Source organism: Brassica rapa, chromosome A01 (genome assembly GCF_000309985.2).
Source record: "Brassica rapa cultivar Chiifu-401-42 chromosome A01, CAAS_Brap_v3.01, whole genome shotgun sequence".
Classification (NCBI taxonomy): domain Eukaryota; kingdom Viridiplantae; phylum Streptophyta; class Magnoliopsida; order Brassicales; family Brassicaceae; genus Brassica; species Brassica rapa.
In genome coordinates, this window is record NC_024795.2 from 11,922,926 (window position 1) to 11,943,874 (window position 20,949).

General features: G+C 45.6%; 3 protein-coding genes and 1 long non-coding RNA gene across 5 annotated transcripts; 2 read left to right on the top strand and 2 right to left on the bottom strand.

Moving 5' to 3' along the window:
• Positions 1–72: 72 nt before the first annotated feature.
• LOC117128883 (meiosis-specific protein ASY2-like) lies at positions 73–4,439 on the top strand. Its single transcript, XM_033281576.1, has 4 exons — positions 73–2,008; positions 2,074–2,208; positions 2,289–3,151; positions 3,225–4,439. Exons 1-4 carry the CDS (start codon positions 1,048–1,050, stop codon positions 4,383–4,385), a joined length of 3,120 nt encoding a protein of 1,039 aa, XP_033137467.1. The 5' UTR covers positions 73–1,047; the 3' UTR covers positions 4,386–4,439.
• An 8,961-nt stretch (positions 4,440–13,400) lies between these two features.
• On the bottom strand, positions 13,401–17,130 carry LOC117128888. Its single transcript, XR_004452299.1, has 3 exons — positions 14,641–17,130; positions 13,836–14,588; positions 13,401–13,730 (listed from the first exon to the last, which is right to left on the bottom strand). It is a non-coding gene; the product is annotated as an uncharacterized LOC117128888 (long non-coding RNA).
• Positions 17,131–17,363: 233 nt separating this feature from the next.
• LOC103871512 lies at positions 17,364–19,455 on the top strand. 2 transcript variants are annotated; one of them, XM_009149778.3, is made up of 4 exons: positions 17,364–17,544; positions 17,620–18,925; positions 19,002–19,056; positions 19,129–19,455. In XM_009149778.3, exons 2-3 carry the CDS (start codon positions 17,687–17,689, stop codon positions 19,014–19,016), a joined length of 1,254 nt encoding a protein of 417 aa, XP_009148026.1. In that variant the 5' UTR covers positions 17,364–17,544; positions 17,620–17,686; the 3' UTR covers positions 19,017–19,056; positions 19,129–19,455. The 2 variants fall into 2 exon arrangements, with proteins under 2 accessions (XP_009148026.1, XP_009148018.1); XM_009149770.3 differs by having other exon boundaries at positions 17,431–18,925.
• A 740-nt stretch (positions 19,456–20,195) lies between these two features.
• Positions 20,196–20,915, bottom strand: LOC103871530 (ferredoxin C 1, chloroplastic). The gene has a single exon (XM_009149787.3). The coding sequence runs from the start codon at positions 20,852–20,854 to the stop codon at positions 20,399–20,401; it is 456 nt and encodes a 151-aa protein (XP_009148035.1). The 5' UTR covers positions 20,855–20,915; the 3' UTR covers positions 20,196–20,398.
• Positions 20,916–20,949: the final 34 nt, after the last annotated feature.

Consider the following 20,949-nt stretch of genomic DNA (forward strand, 5'->3'; position numbering starts at 1 on the left):
TAGAATGATAACTTAGAAAATGGGGTGACTAAAGACGTTTTTATTAGAATCAACACAGTGGATTACAAGACTGATCAAAGGTGAGGAGACAAGATCAGAGGTTTAAACGACGAGATCAAAGAGATGATTAGGAAACCCTAAATCTAGCCGCTTAGTATGTGATTTGTCCAAAAGTCCTCTTTTCGTTGCCTCCTCCTTCTCTCTTATAGTGCCCTTCTGCGTGGTGCCCTAATCGCGCCTATCCTTTGGGCCTTGTCGCCCAAAGGCCGAGTATGTGGGCCTTAGTACTGTTTCATCCAAGCCGAGTATAGCTGATCGGCTTAGCTGACCGGCTTAAAGTACTCTGAGGTCGAGCTGACGTCTCTAGCCGCTAAGCCGACTAAGCTTGATCAACCTTGTCGGGCTAGGACCTGTTATGTGATGGGCCTTGTGGAGGGATGTAATCCATCTCCTACAATAAGTCCCCCCCCAGTTCACTTGTGAGTGGCTTGTCGGTCTCAGTGAATTTGTGGGTCAGGTTCGTTTATATAACAGGGCCTAATGCCGACGAAAGCTCGTTTTACTGGTGTATGGTTTTAGTCGCGTGCCGCGTCTAGTCGCTCCGCGTTACGTCTTCTCACGATGCGTCGTGTTTTACTCGGGAGGTAAACTTCTCGGATTAGGAGTCCAGGCGGTCTTTGGATGGTTAACTCTGTCGAATTGGTTCGGGCTAGAACCGGAGATTAATTTCGGTCCGGTTTCTTGATTGGAAACCGGTTTTGGCGAGAAACCGAACCGTCGCGAGTAGGTTTTTGGGCATTTAGGCGGCCTTTGAAGCCCATTTAGGCCTTTGTAGACCTAATGATGACGCTTCGAAGGACGCGCCTCGTTTTTGCTATAAATAGGCGTCTCTCCTTTGCTTTCGTCATTCTTCTCTGCAAGCTCAGGTATTCCACTTTCTCTCCCTTCTCTCTACTTTTATTTTCTCTCTCTAGATAAGCCTTCCGTAGCATAGGGTTTTTTGCTAGCGATCTAGCTGGTTTAGTCGTCCCCCCGAGTAGAAGAGATATGGCTTCAAGGAGTCGGCTATCGCGCGAGGAAAAAGGGAAAGATATAGCTACTTCGCCAAGCCCGGCTAGGGATGCGGACGGGGGTCCGTTGGAGGATTTCGACATAATCCATCGTGATGCTCTGCGGGATACGGAGAACATGAGCCTTTCCCAGCGCCTTCTGGTCGCTGATGCCCATAGACAGTTTCGCGAAGAAATCGAAGAAAACGTTGAGGGCGAGGATAGAGAGGCGAGTGGTTCTGAAGCGCCTAGCCTTGTCGTAAGGCCTAGGAGACGGGCTCGTCGGAGGGGTCGTATCGACCAGTCAGGCCGTCTCCCTGCTCCGAGAAGTGTTCCGTTCTACGAAGTAGACTGTCGTCCTGTGATATATCACCCTGGTGGGATTTTCGAAGAACTACCTTCGCTGCCTCCCGAAGCGTTACGCGACCCGCGGGTTCAATCGTGGGGAAACGTTTTCAGTTCCTGTTCTTCCAACGAGACCGTGAAGAGATTGCTAAGAGAGAGTGGTGGCGCCGGAGTCACCTTCCTCATTCCGTCAATCGATCAGCGGCCGTGGTCGCCACCGGTTGGTTATCAGTGCGTGTATGAATCTTACTTCAAGGATCAGACGAAGCTCTGGTTCCCAATCCCCAGACTGATCACGTCTTACGCATTTCGTCGGGATATCGCCATTTCTCAGCTGCTGAACGGGTCGCTGCGCATAGCCGTCATGTTGATGGTTATGGCAGCGGAGATGGATGTTTCGATGAGCGTGAGGGTGTTTGAGGAGCTGACTTTCACGAAGGCGGAGCCCAACGGGATCTTCTCGGTAAAGATGAGAGCGAGTTACAACGTTTTGACTGGTCATCCCAACAAGACGCAGGATTGGCAACGCGCATACTTCTTCATTAAGTCCGACGAGCATGCCTTCGAGGAGCCGCCGGGGGACGATTATCGCGTTTTATGGAATCAGCAACTTGGTAGAAATTTGTCTGTTTACTCGTATTCTGGTCGATGGTTCTGATGTTCCCTTTTTCTTTTGCAGTTCGTCATCCCAATACAATTGCCTATCCAGAGAAATTCTTCGAAACTGCTCAACTGATCGCGACGCATAGTCATCTCAGGTGGCCGGATCTTAGTCGGGAGTGGATACGTCGGCAACAAGCTAGGATCGCCAGAGGTAAAGTTGCCGTTTACCCTAGAGAGATGCTCTTGAACCTTTTTCATAGTCTCCGTGTCTGATTTCTCTTTCTTGTATAGTTTATTGGGAATCGAGACTTCCTTGTGTGCTCGGTCCCCGCAAATCACGTCTCTCCCTATTTACTCGGAAACAACAAAAACTCCTTAACCAAGCTAGAAAGATGGAGGGAGTTCCCGACTTAAGTGCCCTGTTGAAAGGGAAGCTTCAAATGCTCTCGACGAAATCGTCTTCTGCCGGTGCCTCAGAAGTCAGGCCTGTTCCCACAGATGGAGATGTGAACTCTGAGCCGCCAGCTCAGAGTTCCCCAAAGAAGAAGGCCAATAGGGCCAAGGCCAAGAACAGGAGTGTCCCTTTGGAAGAGGCACCACCTTCTGCCGATGTCTCTGAAGTCGCGGCTAAGAAGAAGAAGAAAAAGGAGAGCAAGAAAAGGTCTCGTGAAGAGACTTCTGTTGGGGCTATGGAGACTCCAACTGCCGCAGGGAATGATGGTGCGGAAAGAAACGATCCAGCCGATTCTACTCGGGGATCGCCTGAGGAGCGTCCCAAGAAGAAACTGAAGAAGAAAACAGCGGAAGGCGATGGGACTTCTGCTCCCGAGATTCCTTCTAGAAGTGGGGAACCGGCTACTGAAGTCGGAGATGGCTCATGGGATGGATCTCCGTCGAGTAAGGGAGCCCCTTCGTCTTCTGCGAGGGAGACTTGTGCGGGAAGCGGAGGTTCGCTTCTGCGGAAGGCGGGAGGAGGAGTTCGCTTCCCGGATCGCGTAGAATTCCTTTACGACGAGGCAACTCCGTTGGTTCTGAATCCACTTCCATGTGCTGAACTGACTCGTCAGATTCGTGGCGGGACCAGAGAGTTGCCGCCGGTCGACGACTTATACTTCAAAAAGGAGTACATTGACGCGGCTATGGCGGGCAGACGGGTAAACTCGTTTTCCCTTTATTTCCCTTTCTCTTTCTTAAAAAAATTTTCTAAGTCTTTTTTGCTTCACGCAGAGTGACGGGAGCATGAATTATCTCGTGGAGAAGTACGACAGCACTTTGAAGCAGACGATGGTCCAGCTGGGCGCCTCGGATAAACTCGCACGGACCAGATTGGGCGTGATCGAGAGGTTACGCGCCGAGAACAAAAAGGCCAGCGACAAAGCGGCCAAAGAGAAAGAGGTCCTCCGAGTTAAGTTCGAGGAATTAGAAGACAAGCTGAAGTCTGACCGTCTTGCGAAGAAGAACGCTCTCCGCGAGAAAACTCGCTTAGAGCGATTGGTCGCTTCCCTTGAGAAGGAGAAGGCTGAGCTCGAGGGAGAGAGGGACGCTGTCGTCGGGACGCTGGTCAAAGAGAGGCAACGCCTGAGGGATTCCAGGGTTCAGGAGGTTACCCGCGAGAGGATCAAGGTCCAAACGGCTATGGCGGACAAGTCTACTCGCTGTATCGGTAAGATGAAGGGCTATCTGAATCGCCTTATCGCGCGAGAGAAGGCCAAGAACTTATATGGGCAGGCTTCAGGAACCAAAAAATGCCTTGAGATGATTAAAGATAGCGGGATCGCGATTCCGCCGAGTATGATCAACATCTTCTCGGAGCAGGAGAAGATGTATGAGGCTGAAGTCGCCAATCTTTACCTCGAGCCGTTCTCTGAGGATGATTATGCTCTCTCTCCTCTCAGCCTCCCTTCTCGATTTGTGAATGAAGAGCTCATGGGGGTACTCGACCCGTATGGATCAAATGTTGGTCTGATTGGCCACGAATCAGCCTCCCAGTTGATCACTTCCCGCGAGGCGACTGAAGATCCAGTCGATGAGCCGATGGTAGACATTACTTCTGCTTTGTCGGAGCGTATCGTCGTTCCCGAAGGAACTACCATCGAAGAGCGCCCCGACGGGAGCGATCCCGAGGAGACCGGGGAAGCGATTCAAACGGATACGGGGGATGTAGCCGCTGAAGATCCGGTCTTGGTTTCTTCATCTGAGGAGCGGGAAGAGGACGGAGTGGGCGTGGAGGAGAACGGGTCATCGCCGGCGCTTGTTGAAGAGATGGTCCCGAACCTGCCAGTTCCAGACCCTTCTGCTCAGGTTGAAGGCCTTGGCGATCAAGTCGTTGAAGAAGAAACGATCGAAGCGCTTGACCCGAGTAGGGATGACCAAGACGTCGTCGTCTGATCTTGTTGTATGCTATATTTAGGATGTTTTCATCGGTGGTCTTGACAGACCTTGTTGTTGTACTTTAAAACTCTTTCTACTTTGTGTTTCTTGTCAGTATTTGCAACCCCTAAGCGATTTTACTTATCTGTTGTGTTTTGAAACATCAGATTTTCATATTCTTAATTTTTGCAAATAGACAAGTGATGAACCGGTAATTGGTTTTACTCGGCTGTCATCATGTTTCGTTTTGGAGTTGTCCAAAAGTCGATAACAAAGAATTGAGTATAAGAGTGAAAGGTCCTTCTGTCCGTTTCCTCAGTGACAATTAAGCAACCGGGTAGCTAGGCCGTTACATTTTAGTCGAGAAAAGGCAAAGATTCACTCTGTTTAGTCGGTTCAATGCTTAGGCATAGGTGAACCGTGACTGTTAAGGTCCTGGAGCCAAGTGTCTGATCAGGACATAGCTGCGAGCAAAGGAGTGTGAGTGTCCGCGTATCCTCTGCTGGAGGCACGGGAACCACGATGTGAAAGTCATTGTTTATTCAATTGAGACCTAGGTAAGGTTTTGACTTTGTTTTTGTTACAGCTGGACCTGTTAAGGCTGCCTACGTACCTCGGTTGAGGATCAAGCCATTCGTAGTTCGTTTTTCCCGAGTAAAAGTGACTGTGAGTGGCGCATTTACTCGGTCGAGTAGAAGTGACTACGGGGGTGCATCTACTCTGTTTTTTTTGTTACAGCTGGACCTGTTAAGGCTGCCTACGTACCTCGGTTGAGGATCAAGCCATCCGTAGTTCGTTTTTCTCCCGAGTAAAAGTGGCCGTGAGGGGCGCATTTACTCGGTCGAGTAGAAGTGACCACGGGGGTGCATCTACTCGGTTTTTTTTTTTTTTTTTTTTTTTTTTTTTTCGGCGTAAATACTTCTACGAGTAGAAACGTCGTAGATGCATTGAGTTCCATGATCGCGGGACATCTTCTCCGCGCGAGGTTTGGAGCCGGTATACGCCAGGTTTAACAACTTTGATGATTTTTTAAGGTCCTTCCCACCTGGCGCCGAGTTTACCGGCGTTAAGCTCTTTAGTGTTTTCAAACACTTTGCGCATGACGAGATCACCGAGTTCTAAAGGTCGGGCCCGGACCTTTTTGTTATAGTAGCTCTCAATCTGATGTTGGTAATTCTGGATGCGCAGCAGGGCTTGATCTCTCCGTTCTTCTATCTCATCGAGGGCGTCGAGTAGCATCTCCTTGTTTAGCTCGACGTATTGAGGCATTTTGGAACGTCGGAGGCTTGAAACGTTAACTTCAGCAGGAGCCATGGCTTCAACACCGTAAGCGAGAGAGAAGGGTGTCGATTTAGTCGATCCTCGTGGAGTCGTGCGATGGCTCCATAGGACTCCGTCGAGTTCGTCAGCCCAGTGACCTTTTTTGAGGTCCAGACGCTTTTTAATGCCATCGATGATGAGTTTGTTGGAGGATTCGGCTTGGCCATTACCTTGCGGGTAACGTGGAGTGGACGGGCTTAGTCGAATGTTCCACTTGCTACAAATTCCTTAAAGTTGCCTGACATGAACTGTGACCCGTTGTCGGTGACGATCTCGTAGGGCAGTCCGTGGCGGCAAATAATGTTTTTCCAGACGAACCGCGGACTTCTTTGTCTGTGACTTGAGCGTATGCTTCAGCTTCGATCCATTTGGTGAAGTAGTCGGTGAGGACGAGGATGAAGCGTCTTTGGCGGGAACAGGGGAGTGGTCCTATGATGTCCATCGCCCATCGCATGAACGGGTAGGGAGCAGTGGTTGTTCGCAACAGTTCGGTTGGACAATGGATGCTGGGTGCGTGCCGTTGGCACTTGTCGCAGCTTCTCGCATAAGACTCACAATCCGCGTTCATTGTTGGCCAGAAGAAGCCTAAGCTCCTTACTTTTATTGCTAACGCGCGTCCGCCTGAATGATTTCCACCGGCGCCTTCATGCGTTTCCGCCATAACCCTTGCTGTCTCGTCGCCATGGATGCATTTTAAGAGCACCTTACTCGCAGTCCATCTGTGCAGTTCATTGTCGAGAACAACGTAATGGGCGCTGCGGGTTTTTAGCCGGCGAGCTGCCCATTTTTCTGCTGGGAGTTCCCCTTTCGAGAGGTAGTCGATGAATTCAGTTCTCCAGTCAGGGCCAAACCCATCGTCGTCTGGAGTGGCGGGTTCAACGACTTGGGCGATGAGGGTTTGATCGGTTAGGACGTCGATGCTGGTTTCTCGATACGATGTATCGGGATGGTTCTTTTCACTTGATCACGAAGCTTGCTGCCAAGGGCGGCGAGGGCATCGGCGCAGACGTTCTCGCCTCTCGGAACTTTGATGAGTTCGAAGAATTCGAACTCTGCTGCCAGGCTTTGCACTATTTTGAGATAGGCGTCCATTCGATCGTTGCGGGCGTCGTAGTCGCCACTGAACTGACTGGCGACTAACTGGGAGTCGCAATAAGCGCTTAGTCGTTTAGCTTTGACGGCTTTTGCTAAGCGGAGTCCTGCGATCAGAGATTCATATTCTGCCTCGTTGTTTGACGCGGGGAAGCCAAAGCTGAAAGATTGTCTGATTAGCTCACCGGTCGGGGACTGCAATTGGACACCGGCGCCTGCCCCCTTGTTGGTCGACGATCCGTCGACGTGCAGTGTCCAGTTTGAGTTTGGGAGTGTGAGATCCTGCTCTAATTCCGGGGCCAGTTCGACCAAGAAGTCGGCCAGAACCTGGGATTTCGCTGCCGTGCGGTTCTTGTAGATGATATCGAGCTCGCCGAGTTCGATGGCCCACTTTGTGAGTCTGCCGGATCTGTTAGTGTTCTGGAGTATCGTTCGGAGAGGCTGATCAGTCAGTACTTCCACAGAGTGCGACTGGAAATACGGTCGTAGTTTTCGCGCTGCTTCAACGACTGCTAAAGCCATCTTTTCTAGCGTTGGGTAACGCGTTTCTGGTGCTGTCATGCGTCGGCTCGTGTAGAAGATGGGCTTTTGCTCGCCGCGGTCTTCTTTTATCAGAACGCTGCTGACTGCAGCCTGTGATACTGCGACATAGAGAGATAGAACATCACCGACGTCTGGCTTAGCGAGTACTGGGGGCGTGGTCAGGTACTGTTTGAGTTGAGTGAACGCTTCCTCGCACTTCTCATCCCAAATGAACTTTTTGTTTCCTCGCAGGAGATCGTAGAATGGCAGGCACTTGTCGGTGGATCTGGAGATGAATCGATTTAGAGCGGCTATCCTGCCCGTGAGCCGCTGCACTTCTCTGCTGTTCTTCGGACTCGGGAGGTTTAGAACCGCGGATATTTGCTTTGGGTTCGCCTCGATTCCTCGTTGTGTGACAATGTACCCAAGGAACTCGCCAGAAGAGACCCCGAACGTGCACTTTGCTGGGTTTAGCTTCATGCCGTACTTGTTGAGAGTTTCGAAGCATTCTTGTAGATGGCGGAGGTGATCGGTGGCATGGAGCGACTTAGCCAGCATGTCGTCTATGTACACTTCCATAGTGGTACCCAGCTTATCTGCGAACATTTTGTTCACAAGCCTTTGGTAGGTTGCTCCGGCGTTCTTCAGGCCGAATGGCATGACCTTGTAGCAATAGGTTCCCCTATCTGTGATGAAGGCCGTCTTCTCGCGGTCATCCGGGTGCATCATTATTTGGTTGTAACCGGAGAAGGCGTCCATGAAGGTTAGCATCTCGTTTCCAGCTGTAGACTCGACTAAGCGGTCGATGTTGGGAAGAGGGTAGCTATCCTTTGGGCAGGCTTTATTCAGGTCGGTGAAGTCGACGCAGACGCGCCACTTGCCGTTTTTCTTTTTGACGACTACTGGGTTTGCCAACCATTCGGGGTAGCGGACCTCGGCAATCGAACCTGCACCGAGTAGCCTGTCGACTTCCTCGTTCACGGCCTTCGACCTATCGGGGCCGAGCTTACGTCTCTTCTGTCGGATAGGTTTGAAAGTTGGGTCGACATTTAGCTCGTGCGTCGTTATAGTCGGGTCAATGCCTTTCATGTCTGCCATAGACCAAGCGAATGTGGATACGTTCTGTCTGAGGAAATCCAGGACTGACTGCTGCATTTCATCGGAGAGGTATGCGCCAACTCTCACGGTGCGACTCTGGTCGGCATCATCAACAGGTAACTCGAGAACCTCGTTTTCCTGGGAGTAGACTTTTGGGGTTGGAGGGGACACTGAGTTCACGGGTAGCGACGCTCGTTGGAGTTTGACCGTGGCGACTAGGAGATCCCTAGCGGCCTTTTGGTCCCCACGCAATGTTTTTATCTTCCCGTCCACTCCGGGAAACTTGACGCACTGATGGTAGGTGGAGGGGACAGCCTGCATCGAGTGTAACCAAGGAGTACCGAGTATAGCGTGATACGGAGCTTTCGTGCTAACGACGGCGAATTTGACCGTTCGAGTAACGCCGCATGCGCGCACCGGGAGACGGATCGTTCCCAAGATGGTTTCGGATGACCCGTTGAATCCTGTTAGCGTTCTGGAGGACGCTTTTATGTCGTCGAGGTCGACTCCCATCTTCTGCAGAGTTCCTCGGAAGATGAGGTCAACGGAACTCCCGGTGTCAATAAGGATCTTGGTGACATCATACTCTCCAATTCCGAGGACGACGAGGAGGGGATCATTATGGGACGCGTGAACACCTTCAGCGTCATCTGATGAGAAATTTATTGGAGGATGACTCGACGGTTTACTCGGCCACTTCTGGGACGTCGTGACTTGTCGACGATAGTCTTTCACGGAACGGACTGAGTCGCCGCTAGGGGACCCCCCCCATGATGACGTTTAAAGACTGTCCCGTTTGGACTCGCTTGGAGTTCAGTAAGGCGCGGAGGTCTTTCGGTACGCTGGTATCAGGGGGTGGAAGTTGAGGTTGACCGTTAGCTCGTTCCAACTTTCGTCGTAAGTCTGTTGATTTTGACTTGTTAAGCTTCACGCGGAGATCGCTTACTCCGGCATTGAGTTTTTCTCGGAGGTCGCCGACTGGCCCTTCGTTGTTGTTGCCAACGCTTGTCGAGATGCGCCGAGACTTTCGTGCATCTAGCATCGTCCGGAGATCTCTGCGTGTGGTGTCGCTTCCATTTTCCGGTGCGAGTCGCCGTTTAAGGCTGTCTCTCAGGTCTCCAGGTACAGGCGGATCGTCATTATCTTCGTCGGACGACAAGGATTGCTGAGAGAGTATAACCTCAATGCGTCTGCGATTAGCCGGATGCTCTTCGTCAGCTGAGGAGTCTCCCCCGCCGTTATCCCTTGGGGTTTCTTCCTCGTCGTCTCGTTGCGGAGCGTCGTTTTGTCGACCTCTGCCAGTGGCTTTGCGCTGGGACCTTCGTTCTTTGTTCTTGCTCCAGCTCTTACCGTTCTTTGGTTTGGCTTTCAATGGCTCAAACTTAAACTCGCCGCTTGCAAGGGACGAGAGGTAATGCGCGTAGAGAGATTTGCATTCTGAGGTATCGTGTCCTTTGACGTCGTGATACTTGCAATGCTTGGTGAGGTCGACGGTCCGGGAAGGTCCTGCTGCTGATCCGACTCCAGCTGCGGGTTGGGTGGTGCAAACAGAATCGACTTTTTGGTCGGATGACTCGAGTTCTCTTACCCACTTGTTCCACCCCTCCCCGCGAACTACGAGAGTGGAGATTGGTGCGTTATTCTCGTTCACGACATACATGTAACCATCCTTGGGACCGTTTTTGTCGTTTGGAGCGTGTTGGCGCGGTTCTTGTCGCGCATTTGCGTTCTTAGCCGCTGGAGCCTTGGGTGCGCTCATCTTGCTGAGGATTGCGTTGGTGTCCTCCTCCATTCGGATGAAGTTATCGGAGCGCGCGATAGCGTCTTGGAGCGACTTGGTTGGATTCTGGTACAGGTCTTCTCGGAACTTGGAGTGGACCCACAAGGTGTTGCGCAATGCATCGATAGCGATTCCGTCTGGGATCTCAATCTTCGACACTACGGCTTTGAATTTCTCCATGTAGTCGCGCAAGCTCTGGTCCTTTTTCTGATTGAGATTCCATAGGCTGGACGCGGTGGCGCTGCGCTTTGTGAACATGATGTATGTCTTGAGAAAAGCTGCTGATAGGTCGCGGAAACATCCGATTGAGTTCTCCTCCAACTGGGAGAACCAAGTCAGGGCTTGCTCGTGAAGAGTCTCGACGAACAGCTGGCAGTAACCTGCGTCCCTTTCGTCGTCGGGGAGACGGGCTCGCGCCATCGCGATGTTAAAAGCGGTCATATGTTCTACCGGGTCTCCGCCGGGCTTGTATTCAGGTAGGCGCAGCTTTTCTATCTTTCCGAGTTGGACGCTAGTTAGCGCGCGAGTAAAAGGAGTGCGCGAGGTTGCGGCGAGTACACTCTCTATTTGCGGAGCTGCGCTGGTTACATGGTGGATCTTCTCTCCCATTTGTTGAAGGCTGAGTTTGAGCTCGGCGAGCTCGCGTATTGTCGTGAGATCTGAGCCTGCTGGGGGAGCGTCTGCGAGAAAGGCTTCGTTAGGCTCCGAGTCGTCAGAGATATGGTCGACTCCGGCTGCCGTAGGATTTGTGTTGAAGAGGCGGCGGCGTGTCAGCTGGGGACGGCTCGTTTGTCCCTCAGGGACTGTGAGCGCCGCGACCAACGCAGCGAGTTGGTCGTTGGTTGTCTTTTGGACTTCGTCTTGGCGGGCGAGTCGAGCCATGACGGAGCTCATGAATTCTGAGGTGATGGGCGGCGCGGCCGCAGGCGTAGGCGTCGGTTCCTCGCCTGGGGCGCCGAAGGCGGCGTCGTCTTGAGCCATGTAGATCTAGAACGTTGCTTTAGCCAGGCCCCACGGTGGGCGCCAATTGTTTGTACAGGATTCGGTCGATTAGAATGATAACTTAGAAAATGGGGTGACTAAAGACGTTTTTATTAGAATCAACACAGTGGATTACAAGACTGATCAAAGGTGAGGAGACAAGATCAGAGGTTTAAACGACGAGATCAAAGAGATGATTAGGAAACCCTAAATCTAGCCGCTTAGTATGTGATTTGTCCAAAAGTCCTCTTTTCGTTGCCTCCTCCTTCTCTCTTATAGTGCCCTTCTGCGTGGTGCCCTAATCGCGCCTATCCTTTGGGCCTTGTCGCCCAAAGGCCGAGTATGTGGGCCTTAGTACTGTTTCATCCAAGCCGAGTATAGCTGATCGGCTTAGCTGACCGGCTTAAAGTACTCTGAGGTCGAGCTGACGTCTCTAGCCGCTAAGCCGACTAAACTTGATCAACCTTGTCGGGCTAGGGCCTGTTATGTGATGGGCCTTGTGGAGGGATGTAATCCATCTCCTACAGATACCTACACTCAAAACAACAGAGCATGGTTGGATCCAGTTCATATCTTTAATCCATGTTAGAATAGAGAAGCTTGTATTCAAACCTCTTAATGTGATCTACTCTCCGAAACCTTTCCCCTGGTGGATTGTTCACTTCTTGTAGCTCAAGTCATCAAAAGGGAGACAAGACTAGGATTAGTTTTTAGTTGCTACAGAGTAAACGCAAGCTTGAAGCTTGAAGGAGATGTATAAATAACCTATAAGTGAGATGTTCGTTCTCGAAGTTCTTCTCGTATTCCTCTATGCCTAGATTCACTAGCATAGTTCTTGCCTCTGTGTAAAACGGTTCCTGGGTATTGCTCCTTCTGATTTTTTCCCTCACCTGAAGGGAAAACAAAACATACTCCTTCTGTTCCTAAAAGAAGTATGTTCTGGAAAAAAAATTGTTTTAAAAAGATACATTTTTTACTTTTTCAATGTATGATTTTATGAAAAATTGTAAGTTTCAAAAAAAATTAATGGTGTTTATTGAATTTCTATTGACTAAAAATTATGAAAAATTGTTATTCACAAAAAACAATTTATATTTAATGAGTTTTCTTAATAAATATGAAAAGTTTAAAATATGCATCTTTTAAAAACATATGGATCTTTTAAAAACAGATGGAGTATTAAGTAAGAAGATGTGCTTTTGCATTAATTTATGAATCCAGTTTGTGGCTACATAAACAATCAATCACCTTAAACAATATATCTGCAAAAACAGCCAAACCAGCAGCGTTGGAGAGTGCGTTGTCAAGCCTTGGCTCACAAAAGAATATGCCACCCCCAGAACCTGACGCTGAGACCAAGCCGCAAAGTTGTAACCAATGTCAGGACTTAATCAGAAACAAAGTCACTTACAAACCTTGTAACTTTTTTATTGGTTTACTTTTATTTATGATTTATCACTTAATCAATTAATGAAAATATTAATATTTAATGAGTAAAAGATTCTGGAGAGAGACTCCACAGCAGCGGATGCTCTTAGACCATGATTAACTCCAATAACTCCAGTCTTTTAACTGAGATTTTTACCTTCGATTAATAGATGGTTCTTAGTTTTTTTTTTATTTTAATGAAGAAAAGCTAAGAACGGTTTCTTAAATAAGAGATATAAGAGCCGTCTCTTAGCCGAAAAGTGTAAAAACAAAAAAAAAAAACAAAAAAAGTATCGAATCATGAATTAAGAACCTCAGCTAAGAAACTGGGGTTAATCACACCCTTAGATACACAATAGGACATCAACTGAACCAACAAACCAAAAGAACACATTTTGAAACAAATATTAGCAAATAACGATGTCAAAGATATAGCACAGAAACAACTTGAAGATACTTCTAAGGAAAATGTAAAACTTGTGGTGAACACACTGACTAGGAAACAAACACTAGTAAAAAAAACCCCCACAGCCACACTATTTTTCGTGGCTATAACCCAAATTTCGTGGGTATAGAGAGAGGAAGCCACGAAATGCTACGGAAATTAAATCGTACGTATACGATCGTAGCAAAAATTGACCGTGTCAAAAAACGTAGCAAATTGCCACGATTTGCTGCGACATTTTCGTGGCCAATATTGTTACAGTTTGCTACGAAAATTTGCGTGTCTGTTCTAGCTACGAAACAAATCGTGGCTAAAACGTGTCTTTTTAAAGAAAAAAATTAAAAAAAAAATTATAAAAAAAAATTACTAAATTAGAAAAAATTAATTTTTATTAATGAAATTACAAAATATATAGAAAACAAATTATAAATATATATCATATATATATACACAAATATGTACGCCGGCTCAACCACCGGTACCGCCACCAGCTTCACCACCGACACCTCCGGATACTACGCCTGAAGCGGCGACTCGATTTGTTTCTGGAGCCACCGGTGGTGTTATGGATGAAGCGATTCACGCCTCCTCCGCCGTCACGCTTCTTCTTATCTTCAATCTTTAAGCCGGCTCAGCTCATGAGTCACCGCCTCTGCTACCTCCTCCTCCATCAATCTGCTCTGCCTCCTCCAGCTTCCTTTACCAAAATAAATAAACTCAGATTCAACGCACAGAAGAGAGAAGGAGAGAGAGAGAGAGAGAGAGAGAGAGAGAGAGAGAGAGAGAGAGAGAGAGACGCTACCGGTGATGGTGGTGAAGAGCGTGACGGTGGTGGTGGTGAAGAGCGTGACGGTTGTTGTTAAACTTCGTTGTTGTAGATGGAGAAGAAGAGGGCTGTGAGTGATTGTGAGAGATTAAGACAGAGTTGTGTTGTTGAAGAGATAGAGTTCTGGAGAGAATAAGATTAGGAAAAGATATCGAGAGAAGAGAGTTTGGAGAGAGAGAAAGAAGCACAGATAAATGAATCTGAACCATTGATTTGATTTAATCAATGGGCAAAAATTGCGATCCTCACCCTCTTATCTTAACCAATAGAAATTTAGGAGTAATTATTAACTATGTTTACTTTATTCTACCTTTTTTCGTGGCTATAGTTTGCTACGTTTTATCTTGTGGCAGTATCGTGACTTTTTTGCTACGATTTATATACGAATTGTATTTTCGTGGCTTTTGTTTGCTACGTTTTATTTTCATAGTATTTTCGTAGCATTTTCAAATTTGCCACGAAAATTTCGTAGCTGTTTCGTGGTTATGAGCAAGATTTCTACTAGTGAAAAGTGTGTAGACTGTACATGCATGTACACAGCCAATGGTGGTAGCGAAGACGGTGGGTTCTATCAGCTTGTACAGAGTCGGATTAGTTTCATTCAGCTACAAACCCCATCACCATCGTATCTCCCCCGCCGGCGACTAGCAGTCTAGCATTGCTTCTCCTCCGCCCATAGCCTACGGCTGAGCATAATATCCACCAGATAGGACCCTGCATAATATAAACCTAGCATTATTGTAATCCTAACCATTTTTAATTCATTTGTAAATGAATGAACTAAACCTTTTTTTTTTTTTTTTTTTTGACCAAAAAAAAGGTTTAGTTCATTCATTTACAAATGAATTAAAAATGGTTAGGATTACAATAATGCTAGGTTTATATTATATATGGTTGGACTAGGCTAAAAACTTTCACTTTTAACATCCGTGAACAGAACCTAGCAAAAACATGGACCCCCAATTCTTCATGTTTTATGCAAAATAGATATTACAAATGTTGTTGTCCAAAAAAAAAGATATTACAAATGTTTAAGGATTATCCTTTTGTAAAAAAGAGATATTTTAGAATACCTCAAATGATATGGGAACACACACATATATAACATACATATGCATTATATATCCCCAACATTCTTGTTTTCGTCTTTTCTTCTTCATGCCTTGCTCGAGCATTGAACTCGTCACGCGTTGCACTTAAGAGTGCCTTCGCAGACCAGTCAAGCTTTAAGAGCGAAAGCGGTTTGTGTTCTATTCTTATTTTCCTTAAAACATCAAATGTTACAAAGTCGCTGCCAATTTTATGGGCAAAAATCAAAGTGTTTTCTCTACTCTCTACCATGGAACTCTCTTCCCGCCGGCCATCTTAAGCCACACCTCCTCCGCTAAGCTTCTGAGACCACCTCTCACTTTCTCATAGTTAGGTTTTTGCTTCCTTGGAGAACATCAATCGCCTTTTCTTCTCCTCCTCGATTTCGAAGTACGGTGTCTCAATCTCAGCATCACGAATCAATGTCCTGCACTTCTCCTCCTCCTCTTCAGGTTAGCTCATTCAGTATCTATAAATATCCTTATTTTCTAAGTTCCCCTTTTTGTTGGCGAGGGTCTGGTTTGAATAGCTTGATTGGTGAGAAACAATGTATCTGATAATGGAGTTGCTGATAGCTCCACTAGGATTCCTTTCTTTGACAGATCAAATTTCTTTAAGTTTTGATTGGTATATGACATTGCCACACTGTAATGGAAGCTTGTTCGATTCTAGTGTGACTTGTATTAACAGGAGCTTAAACACTTGTGGATTCTGTCCATTTTATATGTTTGTCCAAATTTTTAATCTAGTGTGTTTCTCTTTCTCTGTTTAGCAACTTGCTTCACATGTCTGTTTGATGTACACGTGAGAGACCTACTGTTCTCATCACCTTCAGGATATAAACAACACCAACCGTGTGAGGATGTGAATTCCGCTTCTTAAGATGGTGGTCTAGTTCCCGGTTAATATGTTATACGTCTGACGGACACCACAAAATGCAAGAGACAGAGTTCAAAGCTTCAAACTATGGCGGATACGAAAAAGCAGATGGACTGCAAAACTTCCTTTAATCCCTTTGATGACGATGAAACGGAGTCTCCTCCTTAACCGAACATAGACATGGCTTTCTTACATCACATCACATTATCCAATGAAACGGAAAACAAAGTTGTGTATGGTTCATAAGATGATGATTGAACTGTGATCACTATTTTTTTTTTAGCATTTTGGTTTCTTTCAACAAAAGTTGTTGAACATGTCTTTGTATGATAATCCATATGCAAATGAATAAGATATAATACGCATGGCCAGTTCTACGATTTTGGAGGTCTTAGACAATTTAATAAAGATTTTGGTAATTTAGGAACCTAATTTTTTTTTCTTTTTTACAAATTTGGGGGCCTAGAATTTTTTTCAAAACTTTTGGAAGTCCAAGCGAATGTCGCTTGGCTTGGCCAAGACCGGTCCTAATAACACAAGAATCAAATGAAAAAAAGTCTATATATCTCAGTCGAGTGGAAATGCTTTAGTTTAAACAATCTCTAGTATTCCAGTGTTTTAATAAATTTTCGACGCATTTATAAGTTAGTATTTTAACAATTTTCTTAAGTTCTATTCACTCAAAGCCATTTTGCTAAAGATTATAATTTCTAAAATATCTAAAATTTTTGTGTTTTAATAATTTTCAGTGTTTTAGTGATTTTTCGATGCATATATGTTAGTATTTAACCATTTTCTTTAGTTCAATTCACTTAAAGCAACTTTGCTAAAACCTTTTTATAATTTTAGGTAAATAATTCATAAAAAAACTTATCCCCAGATTTTTTTTTCACTTTTTTATCAAAATGAATTATATCAATTGCTTTATGATTATTCCTTTATAAAAAGAGATATTTTAGAATACCTCATATGTTATTGATAAATTTATATATATATACATACATATCTCGACCTTCTTGTCTTCTGTTTCTTTCTTATAAGTGTGCCTTGCTCGAGCATCGAAAGCGTCACACGTTGCACATAGAGTGCCTTCGCAGACCAATCTAGCTACAAGAGCGAAGGCAGACAATGTTTCACTTATAAGACTAATCAGTAAACTTTTGTAATATAAGTCATTACGACGTCGTTGCGATTAAGCATAGGCAAAAACTAAAAAGTAATAAAACTGTTCTCTCGCTAGTACGCTCGAGCTCTACGGATGGAGTCTTGATCTCAGCACCAAGAATCTTTCTCGGCGATTTTCTCTTTTCCGATCAATGACGTTCAGCTCTTTGAGGAATTTTAGTCCACAATTTGTTAAGATACTTCCAAGTTATTATAATGGAAGCTTGAGAAATTTTGGATTACAGTGTTTAATTTTAATTTCTAGTAACATTTCCATTGGGCGATAAAAACCGGACGTACGTACGTGTAAACCAAACCAATGGGTACAATTTGGGTCGGTGACCGGTTACTGTAACATTGGGTGTACCTGCTACAGCCGGTGAGGATGAAATTCATCCCTCTCCATTAAAACAACAACTCCCGCATCAACAAACAACAATAATGAGTCATCTCTCTCTCCTCTTCTTTCGACCCTAAAAGCTCTCTCGTCTCCTTTTAATCAAATCCTCTCAATCGAAAGGATCGAATCCATCGGAGCCGTCCATTTTGATCGGTAAGTATCAATCTGTTAGATCTAGGGTTCTTCGCCGTGGGGAGATTGATGGTGTGATTGCAATTTGGGATATAGATCTGGCGTTCCTAGGGTTCTTCGCCCTCGGGTGTGATTACATTGTGCTGAAATTGGAGTGGTGTACATGGAGAGAGGTGGGAGGAGATCCGGTGGTGTTTTAATCAAAAAACGAAGCTCCTCTGGTTGCTTGATTCTCAAGAAGAAGAGCGATGGGCTTGGTGACTTTTCTTCCTTTCCGGAGACGAGTGATTCCGAGTCTAGCGATAAGCCCCTCATGGCACACTATGGCAATGTAGAAGAGCCTCGTTTTGGGGTGAAAAGGGATTATCCTGAGGATTGTTTTCTTGGAAATAGCAGAGAGTGGAAGGAGAGGCATAGATTAGAAGATGAGGAGGAGGAGGAGGTAGTGGAGTTATTGAGGAGATCCTATGATGGTAGTAAGAAATCATATATGGGGTCTGCTCAATTTGGCACTAATAGGGAATGTGGAACTGCCTCTAGTAGTAAATATTTAGATATTGAGAGGAAGAGAAGAAGACCATCTTTAGATAAGAAGAACTACAAGCTTGACATGAATTCTGATCGACCAATCAGGGTTCAGGGGAAAAATGGTGTCCTCAAGGTGATGCCCAACAAGCATAATAGGATGCTGAGAGGGTTACCTCAAAGTTCCCCTCATGTCCAACCTCAAAAACCTGGGGAGACTGGTAAAATACGTGTCGCTATCCAGTCGCAGCCCGCTGTAAAGACTGAAATTATGCTTCCCCCTGCAAGGATACACTCCAATGGGTTGAAAATACCACCCATGAAAAGCAAGGGCCATGACCAAGATTCTGAAGATAGTGATTCTTCAGGGCGGCTGCAGAAGAGGATCACTCAACCTCACAATGTTTTGAAGATTGAAAGAGATAAAACTCTACCTGAGGCGGCAGCCCTTCCAAAAACCAGAGAAGGGAAGGTCAAGCGCGGTTCAGGCACGGAAAAGCAAAGATTACGTGAGCGAATTAGAGAAATGTTGCTGGAAGCAGGGTGGACTATTGACTATAGACCTAGAAGGAATAGAGACTACTTAGATGCAGTTTATATAAGCCCCCGGGGAACTGCATATTGGTCTATTATCAAGGCTTACGAAGCCCTTCTTAAGCAGGTCAATAGTGGGGAAGAAGTGGCCAAACCACGTGAAGTTGGTTCCGCAGCTACTCTGATCTCGGATGAGATACTCAGTCAGTTAACGCGGAAAACCAAAAGAAAGATTGAAAAAGATATGAAAAGGGTGGAAGAATGTGCCAATGATAGTGATGGACAAGGAAGTCTTGGAGATTTTACAGCTCCTCTTGATGACGGACTTACACATGGCTCACTGGTAATAAATACAATCTGTGAGCTTGCCTGTTGCATCTATCTAGCTTTTTCGTTGATGATAGATGAAAATCTTGCAGGATCTATCTGGTTGACGTAACTTGGTTATAGACCGTGGGAACATAGTAAACTCAGGTCCGTCCAGTTTCAGGTTTTTTCTTTTATTGGTTTGTGTGAGATCACTAAACGAATCTTTGTACCATTTAGTTGGTGGAGGACTTCTTCCAGTCGATGTTTCATCTCCTGGTAAACCTTGCAGCTTCATGATTAAAAAGATTGGAGCAGCTTGGTATTAAGTGTGCACCAATAGCTTTTTCCTGGATCTTTCTCTGTAATTTTAGCATGTTGAAGGTGATCAGTGTCATTCTCTTGTTTCTTCTATCAAAACACTATTCTAGCTAGATGTTTGTTAAATATTTTTTCTGTTGGATGAATCGGCAATGACTCAAGGAGTCTTCTTCACGTAGCTTCTAAATCTAGTTTTAAATATTATTACTAACTTTTATTTATTTATTTATGATAATGTTTTTCTCATTTTTGAGAACGGTTAACATGTTTCAATTAGACAAGATTCATGCAGAACCAACGTTTTGACCCACAGTAATGTCTTTCTGAATGAAATCATGATATGATGCCCTTTTTCTTGATTTCACTCTCTAGTCTGTAGTATTGGTGCTGTACTTTGTGAATCTGAATTGGTGTTTCAAAAAAAAGAAGAAGAATGGCGTTTCCGATTTTGCTGGTGCAAATCATAGGTGGTAAACTAAGCACTGCGATCCTTCTAGGGTGGAAATTTTGAAAGATTAATGTGTGTTTTCTTTGGTGAAAAGGAAAACGTCAATTTTGTTGTAGAATAACGTTTTAACCTTTCCAATATATGTTGGTTGAAGAATCATTTTAGCTTCAATAAACTATGTTGATTTTGAGACGAAGGAGAATACTACATTGAAGACCCTAAAACAAAAGGATTTGTGTAAATAATGCTTCTGCAACGCCAGATGATTGTCTAAATAGTGGAGAAAAATCAAACATTATCATGCTTCTGCACACAGAAAAACCAAACGCCAGATTCTTAATGCTACTGCACCAAACATTCATAAGAAGTGTTAAAGCAAAAGGATTTGTGTAAATAATGCTTCTGCTACGCAAGACCACATCCAAGACCCTAAAACAAAAGGTGATATGTCTTTCATGATGAATGCATCTCAGTGGGCAGGAGCATAAGAAGTGTTATTAATAATGAATTCTTTCTATCACGATCGCCAACGCCATCATTGATTAGTAGGACATGTATATTAATTTCCCATACAATGATTAATAGCGTTACAGTTACATGCCAAGACACATTATATCAAGCACTTTGATAGTCTGCACGACTAAAATCATTAACCCTTCTGAATGTTTGATAATCAAGTGACATTCAAAGACTCAAACGCAAAATTCATTACAAAACCACACCGGCACTAACGACCATTGTTTAGTCGTTAGCTGTTGCGAGCTGTAGAGACAAGAGCTCTTCCTCAGGGATCATCTTAATGTGACAATCAGAAGTTGGATACGAAGCGCACAGAAGCGCGTAGCCACGTTCCACCACATCTTCGCTAAGCATCCCGTCGCTCTGATCAACCGTTCCGGTCACGAGTTTCGCCGGACAAGTCATACAAACGCCGAGATTGCAGTCGTACGGCACGTCCATCCCCGACTCAAGAGCCTTCGATAAAATAGTCTCGTCCGGTTCAACCTCCAGTTCCGTCGTCTTTCCGTCCTGCTCCACCACCACTTTATACGAACGAGCAACCACTCCTCCGACGAGAAAAATCCGGCGGTTTCTTGTCGAGAGACTCACGTTCCGTAACGGGAAGGAGAAGGTGTTGGATAGATAAGGTTTAGGGGGAGAGATTGTGGAGATTTGAGGGAGAGGAAGAGTCGCCATGAGTAACAGAGACAAGGAGATTATGTTTGAGTGGGAGAGATGACTATACTTGTTGTGGTGACAAAAGGAGATAAGGTGCGGATGATAAAACCGGA

Excerpts from the sequence above, each read along its gene's own strand:
- LOC117128883 (XM_033281576.1), top strand. The coding sequence starts at position 1,048 with ATGGCTTCAAGGAGTCGGCTATCGCGCGAGGAAAAAGGGAAAGATATA. Across the intron at positions 2,009-2,073 it reads TTTATGGAATCAGCAACTTG|TTCGTCATCCCAATACAATT; the intron begins GTAGAAATTTGT and ends TTTCTTTTGCAG. Across the intron at positions 3,152-3,224 it reads CGGCTATGGCGGGCAGACGG|AGTGACGGGAGCATGAATTA; the intron begins GTAAACTCGTTT and ends TGCTTCACGCAG.
- LOC103871512 (XM_009149778.3), top strand. The coding sequence starts at position 17,687 with ATGGAGAGAGGTGGGAGGAGATCCGGTGGTGTTTTAATCAAAAAACGA.
- LOC103871530 (XM_009149787.3), bottom strand. The coding sequence starts at position 20,854 with ATGGCGACTCTTCCTCTCCCTCAAATCTCCACAATCTCTCCCCCTAAA.